This window comes from Euprymna scolopes, chromosome 31 (genome assembly GCF_053919585.1).
Source record: "Euprymna scolopes isolate OS-2025 chromosome 31, ASM5391958v1, whole genome shotgun sequence".
NCBI lineage: Eukaryota > Metazoa > Mollusca > Cephalopoda > Sepiida > Sepiolidae > Euprymna > Euprymna scolopes.
Genome location: NC_136512.1, coordinates 86,317,799 through 86,337,231, shown reverse-complemented (window position 1 = coordinate 86,337,231; position 19,433 = coordinate 86,317,799). Strand labels below are relative to the sequence as shown.

The following is a 19,433-nucleotide window of genomic DNA, read 5'->3' as shown; positions in this document are numbered from 1 at the left end:
TCCAAATGTTTCTGCAAAAATGATCGTAAGTTGACAGGGCCGCTGGAAAAATGGTGGGATCTTTCTATCGATCCAGTAGATATCTCACTGCTGATGCAATTCTCTATATAAGAGCCAGGTAAGTCCAAGGATGGAATACTGTTGCCACATCTGGGCAGGAGCAGCTAGAAAGAACTTGTCCTGCCTTGACAGAGTTCAAAATAGACTTCGTAGCCTCGTAGGAGATGTCCTTTTCTCTTCCCTGCAACCTCTATCTCACAGAAGAGATGTTGCGAGTTTGTCTCTGATGTATCGTTATTTTCATGGAAAGTGTTCGACTGAGCTTCAGTCTATGGTCCCACCTCGCCAAACTTTCACAAGAAACACCCGTCTAGCTGAAAACACTATCAATAATTTCCCCCACTCTTTATCTGTGCCTAAACCTAAACGTAGATTCCGTGAACAAAGCTTCTTTCTTAGAACTGCACGCCTGTGGAATTGTCTTCCATTTTCCTGCTTTCCAGCTGACTACAATATGGTTGTGTTCAAGTCTAATGTAAACAAGTTCTTGATGAGCCGTTCCATATAAGTTAACAAATTTACCAAATTTTCATTACTAATGATTACTATATTGTCCAATTTCTACTGTACACTCTTTAACCCTTATCCTTGAGTGGCCTCTTGGCCTTGATAACGTGGTGTTGCCTGTGTAAAAAAAAAAAAAAAGTGAATGCAGATATGTGTTTGTGTTTCTGCCCAAACGAACTGCAAAATTACCGTAATTTTAATAAACAAATTCTCGATAAACCTGTAGTGCAACATATGCCCTAATAAGGCAGAAACTGAGAACTAGACACAAGTATGTCGTAAATGGACACCTAGTCATGCGTGCTACATTTCAATTACAATCAAAATGGCAGGTGCGTTGTCACAATTCAGTGACTAGGGCGCCTGAAGAGTTATCTACATACACATATACAATATCGTACAATTAGTTGGTGATTAGCTATCCATGTTGGCCATTTCTGGGGTAGACGTCACTTTGTTAGTCCAATTCTCACAAAAGAATTAACAGAAAGCTGCCTATACAAGAAAAAACCAGGACAGATGGCGTATCAATGCATGACTGTAAAATGTTATAAGTAAATATGTTATATTCTTGTCAACGTGATTGAGCACTATTTCTTCAGACAATTTATACAGACATTTAAACATATGCCTGAATAAATAACAGATTTTTAGAATATTTACACATCCCCGATAAACCTGCTTAGCAACAAAATCACACCCCTTCAATGTTGAGGTCCTTAAATGCCAGAAAGCTTTCTACTCTAATAGTTTCTTCCCTCGAACAGGAAGTCTTTGGAATTCCCTTCTTGCTACTTGCTACCTTGACTGTACTGATATGCAGAAGTTTAAATGTAATGTAAACTAACATTTTTTTTTTAATTCAATTTTCACTTATAATAAGGCACAGTGTCACTTTGTAAGTAGGGGGCTACTATCGGAGACATAAGTTGCAGGGGTATGATGAAGGGAGATGAGCAGCAAGGTGTCCGTTCACATTACATTGTGTTAATCTTTCCTAGGCAAGGTCGCAAATAGTAGCTCTTACATCCAGGTGTCGATATGCCTTATTCCTATTTACTATGCCTCCCCACGGGACAGAGTTAGACACCAGGGTCGTTTTTTAACGTGGAGAAAAGGAACAAAAATAAAAATTGTCTCAGTTGTGAAGGATTTCTCTTCCATTGACAGAGAACAAGAAATTAAAGTGTAGCATCTGAAGAACAGATACTACACTTTGATCTTAACCCGAAGGCCAAGAGGTATCGATATGCCTTGTTAGGGGTGAACGCGAGTAAAAAAAAAAAAAAAAATCTCTTGATTAAACAAAATAAACATTAAAAAAAAAAAAAAAAAAGAAGCTAATTTTGTACATTTCATTAGATAATTAGTTTCCTTCTGAATCTAAACATTGTTTCCGCTTTCTTTACCAGTCTCGTTTCAACACTTTTCGGTGTGATGACATTAAACCTCAAGATAAAATTTAAAACAAAAGACGCAGACTAGGCATGTGGCGGTGGGGAGGGGGGGGGGACAAAAACAGAAGTGAATAGAATAATATTTCCTGCCGTTTGAGAATGCCAGGAAACTTCCCATGCTGAATGGTTCTTTCTTATCTTCTGGTATTTAAAGGCTTGTCACAATTCGGACATATTTGGGCAGACTTTCCCAAATTGAGCAAATTACTTTGTGCTACCCCACCCCGCTCCTCCTATCTCCACACACATTTTCCACCCAAACAAGAGTATAGAACGCACTGCAAATAAATGTACAGTGAAATGGCTGGATGAACAAATACATGTGCTCCGCACCCTTCATAAATCAAGTTCGGTTTTAAGGAAGATCACTGGCTTCTGAGTAGGAATGTAATTTTTCGTAGAATAGAGCACTCTAGGCAGTTGATAATGCAGATAAAGAAAATTATAGATTTTTCTCACTTTGTGATGTCAAGAGAACAGTCAATAGAACAGGTAAAAATTTTCGACTGGTGACAAAGTGGTTGGGATTCAAATTTCAACTTGAAGTACCCAACAGTTCTAGCCACACTAAAAAGCTATAATAGGGTGGAAGGCTGCATATACACGAACAAATTGTATATAGTAAAAAAAAAAAAAAAAAAAAAAAAAAAAAATTGAAGGAATCTTTTATAAATGATTCCAGAACTTATTCGGTTAATTTTCCCTGACGGTGAATTTAGATTGATTTCAAAGTACTTGGGTCTACAATAAATATGACAACTACATCAGCCAATACTTTCCAAATGCAACGAAAATAATTTGGAAAATGGAAATAATCCGAACTAGAATCAGTAGACACAAAATGCCTATTTTATTCCATGAAATATACATAAAAGAAAGAACGCTTCACACATGCACACTTCATTCCAAGATGGTGGCTGAGGTAAACACTGATGAATCTTCTATGGAATTCCATTTTTTTTTCGATATTAAGTTGTCATGCATAATTCTTTCTAAGCAGAAAAATTTCTATTTTTTCTGAAGAGTATGTATATGAAAAGATTCGCTATTGACATAATAATTCAATTGTTTTGCGTAAAGAAACATATCTGTAAAAAGAAAAAAAAAAAAAAGAAAAGAATGGGCCAAAATTTTAACATGGTGAAAGAATTTGGTAAGAAAAATATTTGGAACTTGGAATGTTAATTTTGTATTCAAATATAAATACTAATACAATATTAATAAATACTAGTAAAAAAAAAAAGTTAATTTAAATCAAGAGTGCAATAGTAGAGCTATAAATACTTTTAATATAATACTATTTCACTGAAAATAGACACTCATTTTATACTCATCCAAAGAAATTCAGTTAATTTACTATTTAAGCATACAATTGCTTTGGCACGTACTGACATTTATATATATATATATATATATATATATATATATATATATATATATATATATATATAAGGAGCCTTCAATAAGTTTCTAGACTTTTTTTTTTGTTGTGTATGGGCATTTTCATTGATAGTGCATACATGAAACTAGTTCCATTCGAAGTAATTTCCTCCGGCTTCTGGAAAGCCCCATGAAGTCCTCTTGTGTGAACATGTCAATGACCTTCGTCACAGCCTCTTACATCTCAATTGCCTCATAACAACCTCTAAAGTTTTCCTTGAGCTAAGCGAATAACCAAAAGTCACAGGAAGCAAGGTCTGGACTATAGGGAGGGTGAGGAACTGTCTTGATGTCCATCTTCGTCAAATAGTCTGACAAGGATGGTGCACTCTTGAGACAAACTTTGCGCAAATCTTCCACATCTTTAGATCCTCACAAATAATTGGATTCACAGTTCCCACACTGACATCAAAATGTGCACTTATTGTCTCTATAGACATACGAGTCCTTATGCATCAAATGCTTTGCTTGGCCAAGCAACTCTGCTGTTCTGACTCCTCCCACACTTCTCACAAACTCCCTGCCTTCCTTGAATCTCTTATGCCACTCAAAAACTGATGCTCGATTCATGCAAGATGGTCCAAAAGCAGTCTGAAGCATTCCATTAGTTTCTGTGGCATTTTTTTTTCCAAATTTAAAACAAATATATTGTGTATCGTTCTTTGTTCTTACGTCCAGATAACATTTTTGAAATTCACCAGCTGTGACAATCAGGCTTTAGTAGGGTGTATTCAGATTCCTGCTGTAGCTGTTTATTTGCACTTGAAATCATATGTATGGCAATAACATTCTGAATTTTCAAGAGTCTACAACGATTTTAAATGTCTGAAAAAAAAAAAAAAAAAGAAAAAAAGCGTTTGGAAACTTATTGCAGATACCTTGTAGTTCTTTGTATATACGTTATATTTTATTCTAGTACAGACAGTTCATGAAAAACAAAATGTCACATGAACCTAGGAATATTCCTCCTCTCGGGCAGCCCGTACATTTATAAATTGTGTGTATGTGTGTCCCCTTTCTCTTATTTCTACAACATCCTTCCTGCTATTGTATGCATATATTGTTTCTCATTTCCAACCTAATGTTTTTAAGCCAGCTTGTTTTCTCCTCTTCTGATGAGAAGCATTGTGATTTCAAAATGCCATGGCTTAGCATGCTTCGTTCTTTTTTTTCATCTTCCTTACTGATATGAGGAGTTGATTTTTTTTTTTTTATTCAAAGTTTTATCTAACTTCTTATACACACACACACACACACACACGTTTCCACAATCAAGCAATGTCACAGCTCACAAGAGACAACAAACCGAAAATCCAAGACTCGAGTTTCACCCTCATCCAGGTTCATCAATTTAACCCATTTTGAACTTCCGGTTTGTTGGCTGTCATGACTCTTGTGAGCTGTGACGTTGCCTGACTGTGGAAATAATTATATCATCTCTTACATTCTGAAAATTATATATATATATGACGCATGTTTAGAAGCAGCAGCCGCATGCGTTGCTTAAGAATGATGATGCAAAATTTTTAATAATTTTAGTAGAAACGTTTTGAGCATACTTGTTGGTCGTGTATTAATATTAGTGATGAGACGATTCCAAGATTTTTTTTCTGATTCCAATACAATTACCAATTCCAATTCTTTTTAAATTTCTAAAAGTTGTTTTTGTTGGAAGTGGAATCGGATTCCCGCAAAAATCATGCAATATTTGCATATATTTTCGCAAATGTAAAAATACATTGATGGGTTTGATTTATAGGCTTTAGTTTTACTGGTACTTTTCAAATTAATAAATATTTATCATTTCATCATTAATAGGAGTCGTAGAAAATTGTTTTAAACAAAAATAAAGGAATAAAAATGATAAAAATAATTGTTTTAGACCTCGGAAAATAGGCAGACATTTTTCCGATTCCGATCTTTTAGATTTCTTGATTCCGATTAATAGTTCCAACATTACTTAAGACCCTATGCAACGAAATTAAAATGGAAGCATTGTACTAGAGAACAAGAAGCCTTTAATGTCTCACCTCCACCAACCCCAACTTTAACTATTTATCTTGAAATTTCATAAAAATCCCAACCACCAGCACCACCACAATGCTTTGTCTTTTTACAGCTTTTTTTTTTTTTTTTGCTACCTAAATTGGTGCAGTTAAAACTGACATTGCCCGACATTGACCTTATCACCAATTGAATTTAGCGGAGGTCAACAACATTTGAATATGGGCAACAATTTCTTTGTCCATATTTTTTTTCTTCCCCAAAAATATAATGGTCAATTGTTTTGTCTGTTTTTTTTTTTTCTACTGAACGGTCATTCACTCAAGTTATTTGTTATGACAACTCAATATTTACTCTCGATGCCCCTTCCCCACAGGAACAGAATTTTTTTTTTTTTTTTTTATTTTTGTTCACCCCGCAAAAAGGGTACATTGCCACTTGGACATAAGGGGCTACTATTTGGGACCATATCCATATTTCCATGGAACTATATCAGGACATTAGCAAGATGTCTGTTTACATTACATTTAAACTTCTGCAGATTAATATGGTCAGAGAAGCAGGAAACAGGGAAGGAATTCTAAAGTCTAGCAATCGAAGAAGTTATTAAAGTATAAGGCTTTCCGGCATCTAGGACTTCTACAGTTAAGGGGTGGGATTTTGTTGCTGAATGGGTTTGTCGGGGGTTATGTACGTCGAGGGGTAGAGCTGTGACAAGTTCGTTCGAGTACATTCCATTAAAATACTTTTAAAACAGGCACAGGGATGCAACACCACAGTGATGGGACAGGGGTTGGTCGCCTTGTTGACAGTGCCGAGTAGTCTTTTAGCTCAATACGAGTTCATCAGAACATATTTCATTAAAATACTTGTCAAACAGGGATGCAACATTGTGGTGATGAGACGAGAGTTGGAGCTTTGTTGATAGTGCGGATCTATTAAATCGGTGGCTCTTTTTTTGGACCGTGTCTAAGAAGGCAAGACGATTTCGTGCATGGGCGAATTGTGGCTTTTGTAGAGACATAGCATACTATTTTGCTATATTTCTTTTGTGAAAAATTATTTGGGAGATAATTGCTGATTGTGTTAAGAAATATAAACGAACAATAATCATGTCCCCACATTTTTTGAGATGAGGATTGATAGTTTGGATTATTCAAATTAACATTCTCAGCTTGATTGTATTGGTTTGTGAAAATAAGCAAAAATAAGAGGAAGATTAAATCTGATTCCATTTTAAATTCTGGATTTGATGCAAAGACTGACAATAATGCAGTTTTTCTTTAAGGGACGACTATTTGAAGTTAGTTTACAAGAGATTAGCGAAATGTTGGTTTACCTTACATTTAAACTTCGGCATGTACATACAGTCAGGGAAGTAGGTAGCAGGAAGGGAATTTCAAAGTCTACCTGTCTGAGGAAAGAAACTAATAGTCTTGCAGATAATAGATGCTTGGCCAAAGGGAAAATAAAAGGCAGTAGAGGAGGAGTTAATTTTTTTTTTAACTCCTCACGTCCTCTACCCGGCTGGAAAAAACGTGTCGGTGGCCAGCTAAGAACGTGGCTCAGGACTATCAAAGCCGACGCTGAACTTATTTCGGGCCCGCTCATCTATGGCCTGTCTCGTTGGAGACGTGACTGGCTGTTGCTCACTCGGGATCTTGCCTCCGATCGCCGGGCTTGGATCGCAGCGATACGAGATGTGCATCTTCATGAAGCCGACTCAACTCCTCCAGGGTGATTGTCGTTTCAAGTACAAGTAAGTAGAGGAGGAGCACAAAGAATTGAAAATAACTGAAGTCCGGCCACCCAAGAGATGTTTTATTTATTTTTTGTTTAATCATGGCCTCTGTAGAGCAATCAAAATCTGATAGGTGATACCATTTTTTCCTCTTTTCTGCCTCATAGAAGAGGCCTCTCTCCATTTTTTTTCATGGCAGGTGCTCAACCGAGCTTTACACTAGAGTCCGCTTTCCCATAAGTCTTTCACGACAAACACTCGACTAGCTATAACACCTATCAGCAATTTCCTTTATTCTCTATCTCTGTCTAAATCTAAACAAAAAAATTCCATGAGCAGAGTTTTTTTTCCTAGAGCTGCTCGTCTGTGGAACACAATACCACAGAGCTACTTCCTGACTGATTATGACATGATTGTTTTCAAGTCCAACATACAAAAGTTCTTGAAGAGCCATCCTCTAAAATAAATGATCAAATTTCCATTATGGTGAACATTTGATGTAAAAAAAAGAAAGTGCTCGCTCATATTATCTGATTAAATGTAAAACAATTTTACACCAGCTATTCCATCCTGAATTCTGTATACGTTTTAGAGTTCGATGGAGAATTTTAATATTAAAAAAATAAATTTAAAAAATTTTATTAAAAAAAATCACCTGAAGAAGGTTGATCAAAACATTCTATAAATGAAAATAAAAAATAACCAAAATCAGAATGGAAGTCCGGATAATCCAAATTACCAATCCTCATCTCAAAAACTATGAGTCATAAGAAAAACTTTACTTTAATGGTGAATGCTCTGACGAACTGCAAGCACTTGTACCTCCCCGATCTGACTACTCCAACAAACCCGACAACCACCCCTTTACAGTAGAGATCCCTAGGTGTAAGAAAGCCTTTTACTCCAATAGTTTCTTCCCCAGAACTGCTAGACTTTGGAATTCCCTTCCGGGATTCTGCTTTCCCAACTATATTGATACGCAGAAGTTCATGTGTAATGTGAACAAACATCTTGCTACTCATCTCCTTTCATAATGTCCCCGCAAATTATATCCCTGATAGTAGCCCCCTGCTTAAAAATGGCACTGTGCCTAGTTTGGGGTGAAAATTGAATTTAAAAAAAAAAAAAAAGTTTTGTTTTTTTTAAATTATTTAGATAAAAGCTTACATTATTTCTTTAAAATTTTATCTCAAGAATCAAAATTCGTAAGCCTTTTTTTATTTTTATTTTTTTATTTTAGGAATTTGTCTTGAAAAGTATTTCAAACTTGAATAGACCGATTCTGCTGAGCGTATCTGATTCTGCTCTATTTTTGGCAGCGGCACCATTTACATAAGCACTTGAATTTATCTTCAAATAAAAAGAACCTGCAGAGGCTAAATTTACTCTTTTGAAGCTATAAAAAGAAATAGTTGACAGGGAGACACGGGCACCATTCACTCAAGGAAAAGAAAGAAAAAGCAAGACAAAAGTTTCCCACGACATCATTAAATTTTTAGGGTGGATGAATAAAAAGAAAAATAGATTTCAGACACACAACCAAGGAAATGAATCAACTCTCTGGGAAAAAATGAATCTCTGGTCGAGGGGAGGGGCATACGCCACTTAACTGTAAAAGATTACGTTTCTGAATTTTTGAGATGAGGATTGGTTATATGTATTATTCATCGAACTACTGTTCTCATCTTGAGTGTGATTTTCACAACGTTTCGGTCGATATAACCTCCGACTTTCTTCAGGTGAATCTTGTCGAACTTAGGAATGTTTCTGTCCAACTCGGGAATTTGGACGGAATTTCGAGCGGAACCATTTATTTACTTCACGAGGGTAGTGTGCTCTTGTTCCGTCAGCCATGGTGCAGTGGTTAGAGTACTGGGAAAAATCAATTGTAAAAGAGATATTCTCCTGAAGGTTGAAGGTTCAATCCTCAGTGTGGGCGACCGAAATATACATTTGCGAATTACTCAAGACCTCTATCCAGTCATGGCTGACGGAACAAGAGCACGCTACCCCTGTGAAGTAAATAAAGGATTCCGCTCAAAATTTTTGTCCAAATTCCCAAGTTGGACAAGATACACCAGAAGAAGACAGAAGAGGCTCTTACATATAGAGATCTCTACTGTGGAGGGGTGGGATTTAGCTGCTTGTCGGGTTTGTTGGGAGTATTTACGTCGAGGGGGCACAGCATTCACCATTAAAGTACTTGTAGAACAAGCAGAGGGATACAACATTTCGTCGATGGGACAGAGGCTGAAGTTTAGATGACAGTTCAGGACATATCAGATTGGCGACTCTCTTTTGAACCTTAATTAATTAACAACAGCATCCAGTCTCTGGAGCAAGGATGGTGAAATACTTTTTTTTTTTTTTTTTTTTTTAGATCTTTACTCTTCCTGACTTTTTTTTTTCCCCCTCTTCCAATTGGTATTGGTGCACACACGAGTTGAAACTCAGCACGTGGTGTTGTGATTGGCGAATCGCCATGTTGTTAAGTCAGAGAAAAGGTAAACTCGAGCTGTTAAAGTCATGTTTCGGGGAAAGCCGAGTGAACGCTGAATTACGTCTGGTTCAAAGGACGCACAAGTACGAAAAGATATATGAACTAACATACAGTTAAGAAATAACGAAAATAAAACTAATCACTTTGGTTCCCCCCAACCCATGTAATTATATCGAAAAGACATAGTAGCTCAAAAACCGTTTTTTTTTTTTTTTAATTTTTAAAGATATGACGCTCATAAGATTATTGGTGTTAAGATTTACGCATAGAATAGTTAATAGGGATCTCTTGTAGCAGATGTCTCCCTGGTTTACTTTCACTTTTCTCACTCCTTTGCCCCTGAATTTGTAGCAGCGAGCAGACATTCAGTAGACTTGCTTTTTTTTTCCTCTACTAAAACGGTAATTTTTCTTGTTTCGAATTGTTTAAGTAAAAATTCCATTTTTTTTTTTTTAAACTAAATTTAAAGTAATTCTAACAAATTACCTAACAATTTAATAAACAAAAATATTGTAAAAACTGGATTTAACTTGAAGATACTACGAAAAAGAAATAGATTTTTAAATTTAGTAATTAAGTAAAAAAAAAAAAAATGGAATTTTTACTTTATTAAATAATGCGAAATAAGAAAAATGACTTTTGTTTAAATCTAATTATGTTTATATATGTTAAACATTAAAAACAAAAAAAAAAATTGTTAATGACTGTTTTTGTAGAAAAAAAACAAAACAAGTCCACTGAGTATCAGCTTACTGCTACAAATTCGGATTAGAGATACGTAAGCGAGAAAAGCGAAAGCTAACACTAAGGAGACATCTTCTACAAGAGATCTGTAAAGACACTTAGACTTAGAAAATTAACAGACATGCTGGCATAGATCCAACATGGCCAGTAGTTAATTTTTTATGTTATGAAAACAAAGATTATATTGTGGACCGAGTATCTTTATATTTTGTTTTAAATAAATTGGGATTTTACTTTCTTTTGTTTGGTCTCTTCTCCATTCCCATTTATATAAAAAAAAAAAAAAAATGCTAGAGCTACTGTACTTCATCTTTCTGCTAAGACTACACATGTTATGCAATCATGTGATTACACCAAAAGAATTATTAAAACTAAAATAGTAGCTGCTATTAAACGTTTGTGAAAAAATAACAAAACAAAACAAAAAACTGACTGCTGATTCCGATTGAACCTCAGGTGGATCACTTTCTCAATCAGGATCGTCGGATTCTTACAGGGCTCTACGGACAAACTTATCTTTAGTTGACCTTTGACAACTAAATATTTTCGTTTACTAGCCAAATAGAAAAGTTACTAGCCAAACCCACATGATTTTTAGAATATGACATGTTTGTTCTTTGATGAGCATGTACATCATAAAGATTTTTTTTTAAGTGCAATTCTAAATATACAACAAATTTTGTGTTGATACTTGAAGGTATAAACATTCTTATTTCTTCAGATATTTTTTTGAACAGCCTTCGTTATAAAAAAAAAAAGTATATTGTCCTATTAAACTTTTCTTGTTTAAATAATTTAACTTTGTTCGTTTTATTAAAAAAAAAAGTTGAAAAGATATTTTTCACTCTGTAGTGAGATTTGCAAAATTGTCAGTGAAAGAAATACAATCACCAAAAGATAAGTGTTTCATTATTTCTAGTCAGCACTTTAAAAAATCACTTGCAAATGCGACTGTTCAACTCGCAATGTAAAGCCATGTCTTACTAGACTTTCTAAATATAACAACGTAGCAATTCAATGTCAAATTGGACAAGTGTGAGGCCACTATTCTCTCATGAGTACCCCTTCTTTGCACTCCAATTTTTTTGTAAAAATATTGAATGGAACTCGCATCCAAAGAGACAAGACAACTATTGCAACTGCTGCTATTGAAGAAAGAGAGAGACAACTCTACAGTCACACATACTACAATTAGTACAAAGAAAAAGAGAAAGTGAACAATCATGTGCACTACTACGACTCGTGGCTTTATTTGTTGGGATTCAACAATGCGTTTCAGATATACTACTCAAAGACACTGGAGATGGATTAAGCACACTTTTTGCAGAACTTAATCTCTATAAGATCCGTTTTGTGATAGACAAAAGAAAAAAAAAAAAGCCGAGCATGCAGCATCCCCCTCCACGAGTGAAAAATTTCTTTCACCATGACTAATGTTTGTGTAAAATTTTCAAAAAACAGTTCAAGGAGTGATTACTGAGAAAAGTGTGAACAACGGAACGGAAGTAAATTCCTTTGTTGGGGGCATAAAAATAAAAAAAAAGAGGCAACCGGACAAATCCAGTGTTGAATGCAGATGGTAAGAGAGTGGCCAGATATGGTGTTGAAACCCTCATATGATCGGGACGCTAGGAGAACCTCAGTTTTTTTTTTTTAACTTTTTTTTTCATGACAACTCATTTCCTGAAAAATCTTAAAAGATTTTAATGCTCATCTTTATTCTTTTAATAGAAACTTGAAAGTAAAATTTAACTTTTAATGATAAATGCTTGCCAAAAGGAAAAGACATATGGACGTTACGGATGACAATTCGACTTTACAGTTTACAAAGAGTCAGGGAAACTCACCTACCTTCAGCACCAATGGAGACCAGCCTGACCCCTTTGCTGGCGATGTAATCCAACGCTTTGTTGACATTGGCAATTTTGTGGAAGCGCATTTTGCCTCTGTCGGGTTTCGGCAGCTGCTCACCGGATATCACCTCCAATAGAAGCATGAGTTTTAATCCATTGCGAAAATCTTCTTCGATATCTTCTATCTGCGTTCCAGCCTTTCGGAGATGCGAGTTGCACCAAGCAGTAAATGTCTGAAAGAAGAGAAATTGTAAAAAAAACATAAGTAACTAGATAATAATAAAAAAAATATTAAAATACGAGTTGAAATTAAAGCAGTAAAAGTTTTGATTGTGCATGGAATTTTTTTTTTCTTAACGTTTGTAAAATGATCTGTTCGTTAACAGACTTTAAAAAAAATAGTTTTTATCATCAATAATATAAATCTCACCTGTTTATTAAATGTATGCCTACCTAAAACTTTAAACAGAGCTGACGGATTTTCATGAGATCAGTATCGTTTTGAAGCACGACCCTTCGGATGACAAATATCAAAAAATTGGCTAAAAACAATTTCTTCATCCTCAACTGGACACTTTTCTATAAGGAGGGGTCGCTTTTTTTCACCGATATTTTCGAAAGTCATCCCCTCTTTTCGATTGACTAGCCTTAATTTAAACCTTCGCCACTTCTGGTTTGGCAATGGACGCAATGGCAAAGATGTCACTTCTTTTCCTCCTTCGCAATATAGGTTCAAACCCGCCTGCCTACCACCATTTTTTTTTTTTTTTTTTGCTTAACACATACTTCCAACGCCGGACACCCAGTTAAAAATATAAATAAGAATGACCGAAGACAATATGTAACATAGCATGGATTCCTATATGTGCAATGCATGCGAAATAATGTCACCAATAAAGAAAAGTATAATAAAAAAAAAAAAAAAAGGGACGATCACAGGAGAGACAATATAGAGATACATAATTGATACAGCGTCTGTACAGATGTTCAAGAACTTTTCAAAGTTTTTCAAGGTTTTCGCCAGACAAAATTTAAGGTTTCAAAACAAAATTTGTGGTTGGTTTTACAATCCACAGCAAATCAAAATGTTGAGGTCGCTATTGGAAAGTCCAAACTGTGCAAAAAAGTTTTTTTTTTTTTTTAAGTGTGTGTGTGTGGGTGGGTGGGGTAATTTATATTTATAGTGACCGCCACTACTCCCCTCTTGTGCCCCCACAAAAAAATGCAATTATAAATGAAAGCAAAAGGGGACGTAACTCTTGTATTCTACAATACTACTATGCAATTTCATAACACTATTTTGATTTTATTTTCAATATTTAAAATATATACTAATTGTATGTTTATTAATACGAGTACTTACAAAATAATTTAATAGTATTTATTCCGATTTTACTTTTTAATATTTTGACCCAAAATTTTTACTGGACATAAATACAATTTCCAAGGTCTTTTCAAGACATTCTCCATATTTTCAAGGATTTTTTTTAAGGAAATAATAGAAATGAAGCCTTCTCAAGGCAAAAGTCAAAATTCAAGGACTTTTCAAACCCTGTCATATAGGGAATGGGGAGGGAGGACTAAATTGAACCTGGACGTTGAAGGTTCAATCCTTACTACACACGGTAATAACTAAGACGGACATAAAAATTATGGACGTGGTTGACAGAATGAGAACAATCTAACCCCCTCCCTCTCTCCCCCTAGATTGAATAAAAGATTCAGTTTGGAATTTCCAAGTTCAAAAAGATGAACTTGAAGATCTGAGATTACATCAGCCAAGCATAAAAATAACAAACAAGATGAGAATAATCCAAACAGCTAAATGGGTCATCCTCATCATCATCTCATTTAAGAAGGAAACAAGCAGAGAATGAGAGGTGGGGGAAGTGGGAGACAAAAGTAGACAATAATCGGTGGGGGGGAGTAGTGACTGCTAATAGTTACCTTTTCACCTTTTATTCTGTGAAAGGTCTGAGAAAAAAAAAACAAAAGGAATTCAGTCTATTCAGCCTTTAAAAGATATTCCAAGATAAGGTAATCCAATCAAAATGGCACAACATTCTGATTTCGAGAGGAAACAAAGGACTTCAAAGAGAACCAACAAAATGATATATCACTTCAGACATCATCCAGCCTGCGTGCACGCGCGTATGTGTGTATATATGAAGAGAATTATAGACAAGAAAAAGAAATATATTGGTACACACAGATTTATTTGTCAATTCCATATAGAAGAAAAAAAAAAATAAAAAAAACACCAATGGAAGGAGGTGTTATAAATCCTCTTTATGCTTAGATATTTCTCATCAGAAGAGGGGGGGGAGGAGAGAAGGGGTTAGCTTACATACAATACAAGGCGAACATGTGAAAACATCCAGATATTTACCCTACCCCAAATTTTCATAATTCCAACTCTCTCGAGTCCCCCACTATAGCCTAAACTTTCCTAGACATGCATTTTACCAACCCTCAGATCCCCATGCACACCTTTTCATCACCCCCCCTTCCAATATAGGGAAGATATTTTCATATCCTCGTCCAAATTGAACTCCTAGCTATATTGCTTTCTCTTGTTTAAAATTTTCTTCATATAACTAAACTCCTGTTTGTTAAGCTTTGTACATCTTGATACGTCTTCATTTAAAGAATCCTTCAATACTTTAATCCCCTTATATATATATATATATATATATATATATATATATATATATGTATTATTTGAGATATATACAGTTTATATATGTATTATTGGTAGATATACAGTTTATATATAGTCTTATTGGTAGATATACAGTTTATATATAGTCTTATTGGTAGATATATACAGTTTATATATAGTCTTATTGGTAGATATATACAGTTTATATATAGTCTTATTGGTAGATATATACAGTTTATATATAGTCTTATTGGTAGATATATACAGTTTATATATAGTCTTATTGGTAGATATATACAGTTTATATATAGTCTTATTGGTAGATATATACAGTTTATATATAGTCTTATTGGTAGATATATACAGTTTATATATAGTCTTATTGGTAGATATATACAGTTTATATATAGTCTTATTGGTAGATATATACAGTTTATATATAGTCTTATTGGTAGATATATACAGTTTATATATAGTCTTCTTGGTAGATATATACAGTTTATATATAGTCTTATTGGTAGATATATACAGTTTATATATAGTCTTATTGGTAGATATATACAGTTTATATATAGTCTTATTGGTAGATATATACAGTTTATATATAGTCTTATTGGTAGATATATACAGTTTATATATAGTCTTATTGGTAGATATATACAGTTTATATATAGTCTTATTGGTAGATATATACAGTTTATATATAGTCTTATTGGTAGATATATACAGTTTATATATAGTCTTATTTGTAGTATTCCGAATTTTACTGGGTTTATACAATTCAGTAATCGTTCACATGCCAATAAATTTTAAGCCAAAAGGAGATGACTTAAACTGTAAGCTACAAAATCATATTTCATAATTGAGTATTCATATATTGTTTTAATAAAAACCAGACTCCAAAGAATGTGCTGATAGCAACAAATAGTGTATTTCATTGTTAGTTACAATTGTTTTAAGACTATTCAGACAAATTCAAACATTATGTCGTTTGAAAATTTTCACAAGAACAGCATTTCTTCAGACTTATTGAATAAAAAACACTTTAATAATGAAACATTATGGAAACCATTTCTCTTATTAGGAAAAGAAAACAAGCGGAAGTTTTTTTTTTTTTTTTACCTATATCGCATCCTTGCCAAGTGTTTCAAAATACTTTGCAAGGATGCGATGTGTTTTTTATTCAATAAGTCTGAAGAAAGGCTGGTTTTGTGAAAATTTTCAAACAGCATAATGTCTTGACACTATTTGTTGCTATCGACCCAGTCTTTGAAGTCTTGGTTTTTGTTAAATATATATATATATATATATATATATATATATATATATATGTACTAGCAGGTGGGGGTGGGGGCACCCGGCTTTGCCTGGTCGTAAAATGTGCTTAAATATCATTTTAATTTGTCTAGATTTCAGATATATTATTATCGAGTCATGATTTCAAAAGTAAAAAAAAAAGTATTTGAGTGCCATCAGCTAGAATCGAAACTGAAAGCAAAACTGTAGCATTCAAAGCTGGTGACGTTACCACTGTACCAACGTGACGCGCATATGAACTGATTAAAAATAAACTAAGATGAATGGACAGAATGTATAGTGATTTTTTTTTCAATTTTGAACCATTTCTGACCCTTTAAAAACTATTTTAACTGGCTAAAGACCCATAAAAGCACGGCCCATAAAAATCCAATCGTTTGAGACCCCTAACACCGCTCTGAGACTTAGTTTCAGAAGTGATAGAGTTTGAAAATATCGAGACATAGTTTTATAAATTATATATATATATATATATATATATATATATATGAAAGAAATATGGTTAATAAAATATTAGCACATCTGAGATGTTCTTTGAAATTTGAGATGTTATTAGAAATTTAAGAAATCTAAAAACGATATTTCTTTAAAACAAATTGTTTATTTTAAAGAAATATGCGAGCGTTCAATCATATGATCCTCGTCAAGCGTTTTTCTTTTTTTAATCATTTTTTCCATCAGAAATAAAAAAAATCTCTCAAAGACAGAAGTTTGTTTAGATGTTGATTTCAGAAAGTCTGACGAACTGTTTTCGTGCCTCTCTTGGCTTATATGACATAGTTAAAATAATATTGGCATGTTCGAGATAGCATCTGAAATATTTTAAATTTCAAAAAGTCAAAAACGACATATGTACATAAGAGAAAAATGATAAAAAAAAAAAAATGGGATATCTTTTTAACTCACGTTTACCCTCTAACAGGGCATATCGTCACTTGGACGTAAGGGGCCACTATTTGGGACCATGCTTAGGAATGATTAACAAGACGTTGGTTTAGGTGGCATTTAAACTTCTGCATATCAGTATGGTCAGAGAAGCAGGTAGCAGAGACTAGCTGCTCGAGGGAAGAAACTATTAGAACAGAAAGCTTTCTGGCATTTAGGGACCTCAACAGTTAAGGGGTGTGATTTTGTTGCTAAGCGAGTTTGTTGGGAATATGTATGTCGAGGGGGGGCACAAGTGCAACAAGTTCATCAGAGCACATTCCATTAAAATATTTATAAAACAGACAGAGATGCAACATTGTGGTGATGAGACAAGGGTTGAGGCTTAGTTGACAAAGTGAGACCGGTTAGATTGGAAACGTTTTTGGACCCTATTCAAGAGATGAACATTTGCTTAGGACTTCTACATCTGTATTTCTATTGCCTCCCTTTTGTTCTTTTTCTCATGGCCAAACTTTAAAAAAAAAAAAAAAAAAAAAAAAAAAAAAAAATTTTTTCACTGCTTTTTCGCCTCCAAACAAGACAGTACCACTTGGATGTAAGGGGGTATTATTTGGAATAAAATTTGCAGGAATAACTATGTAGGAAGTTGAGCAGCAAAATGTCTGTTCACATTACACTTCTGATTTCTGTATGTCAGAACAGTCTGGGAAGCAGGGACTCTGGAGAGAATTCCAAAGTCTAGCAGTTCGAGGGAAGAATATTTAGTGCTACTGCACTTATTGATGCGTGCTGAAATAACATTTAGGAAACCATTCTTAACATGAAGAGGGGAGGGTGTTTTATACCTATTCTGTATTTTAACCTTACAATTTCATAAAAACATAAAACTGTAATTAAACTTGAAAACACTATATATAAAATAGCGCGGATCAATAAGTGCACTAGCACCGAATATTTTAGGCTTTCCGTCGTCTAAGGATCTCTACAGTGAAGGGTGAATATTATTAAAAATTAACAAATTATAACACTTACTACTGGCTGCCCCAAATTGACGTTGCCCGGGATTGAAAAAAATATTAGCAACCAAATAAAAAAGAATTAAATTTTAACAGATTGCAAGAATCAAGATTTAAAATGATTCACTATGATCATCTATATAGCAACAAAGTGAAAGCTTGAATGATAAGCAGTTTAGCGTTTTGCTGGGTTTTACTGAAATGGTGGAGGTGGGGCACCAGCTTTGCCTGGTCATAAAATACGCTTAAATATATCTCAATTCATGCAGATTTCATATTTATTATTACAGAGCCAATTCTCTATTGAATATTATATTGTACCAAATATATAGTAGTGATTTTAAAAGTTTTAAAAAAAATGATTTGGGTGCCATCAGTTAGAATCAAAACCAAAACATTTAGTGCTCTAGCTACGTTTCCTACCATTTGAGCTATTGAGAGACAGGTAAGATTCAAAATTAAATTGAATTTGTGCGTTTGTATCATCACTATATTTAGTTAAACGCCTATTTTACACGCTGGGGTTCGACGGCTTGTAGAAACCAACTTCCAAACTAACTTATCTCTGACCGTTTCTATTTATCGTCTCAATTTCATTTTTATCACTTTCTCCTCACTTTTCCTTGACCATACCCTGCAACCTCAACTGCTCTACATCTAACCCAAAAACTAATCCATTCTTTAAATGTGGCCATATCATCTAAGTCTCCTGTTCTGCGTTTCCCTATGCAGTCCATATTTAATCTTCCTCTCAGCTAAGACTTTAGGTTTACATTGTACTTCATTGTACCATTCTTTTTATTTCCCATTATGCAACACATGTCCCCAACTCAAAGTGGCCAAATTTTCTTCCATACATCATCAATATCACATATCGGGTAAAAAAAAAGAAAAAAGTGGAGCATGCGGGGACCCCTATCCACGAGTGAACGATTTGAGTGTAATTTTACCCATATAATACCCCCTAAGGTTGGTTGTTGGGGGGTTTGGGGGTTTTTTACGGCATATCAACCTTTTTCAGGTTATTTAATGCCGAATCTAGTTATTTTGAGGAACGATTTTTAATGGAGTATATTTGTTTCTTAAGTCAGATTCTATTTAACCCATAGTTGGGACCCTAACAGGTACTACCACTCCAGGTCAGAGTGGACCTGGGAGCAATGACAATTAAAGGGTGGCTCCACACTCCCCAAGGCCCGCAAGGTGGGGCCTCACCATCGGATAGGTCATATCCAGAACTGCCC

General features: G+C 34.5%; 1 protein-coding gene across 9 annotated transcripts in view; it reads right to left on the bottom strand.

The window, feature by feature from the left end:
• Nucleotides 1–19,433, bottom strand: part of LOC145255836 (alpha-actinin, sarcomeric-like) — a 260,402-nt gene that overhangs the window by 122,257 nt on the left and 118,712 nt on the right. For all 9 annotated transcript variants that reach the window (XM_080114560.1, XM_080114566.1, XM_080114561.1 and 6 more), the window contains one exon: nucleotides 12,305–12,539. In XM_080114560.1, coding sequence (XP_079970686.1) covers nucleotides 12,305–12,539 — 235 coding nt within the window. The remainder of the gene's footprint in view (nucleotides 1–12,304; nucleotides 12,540–19,433) is intronic.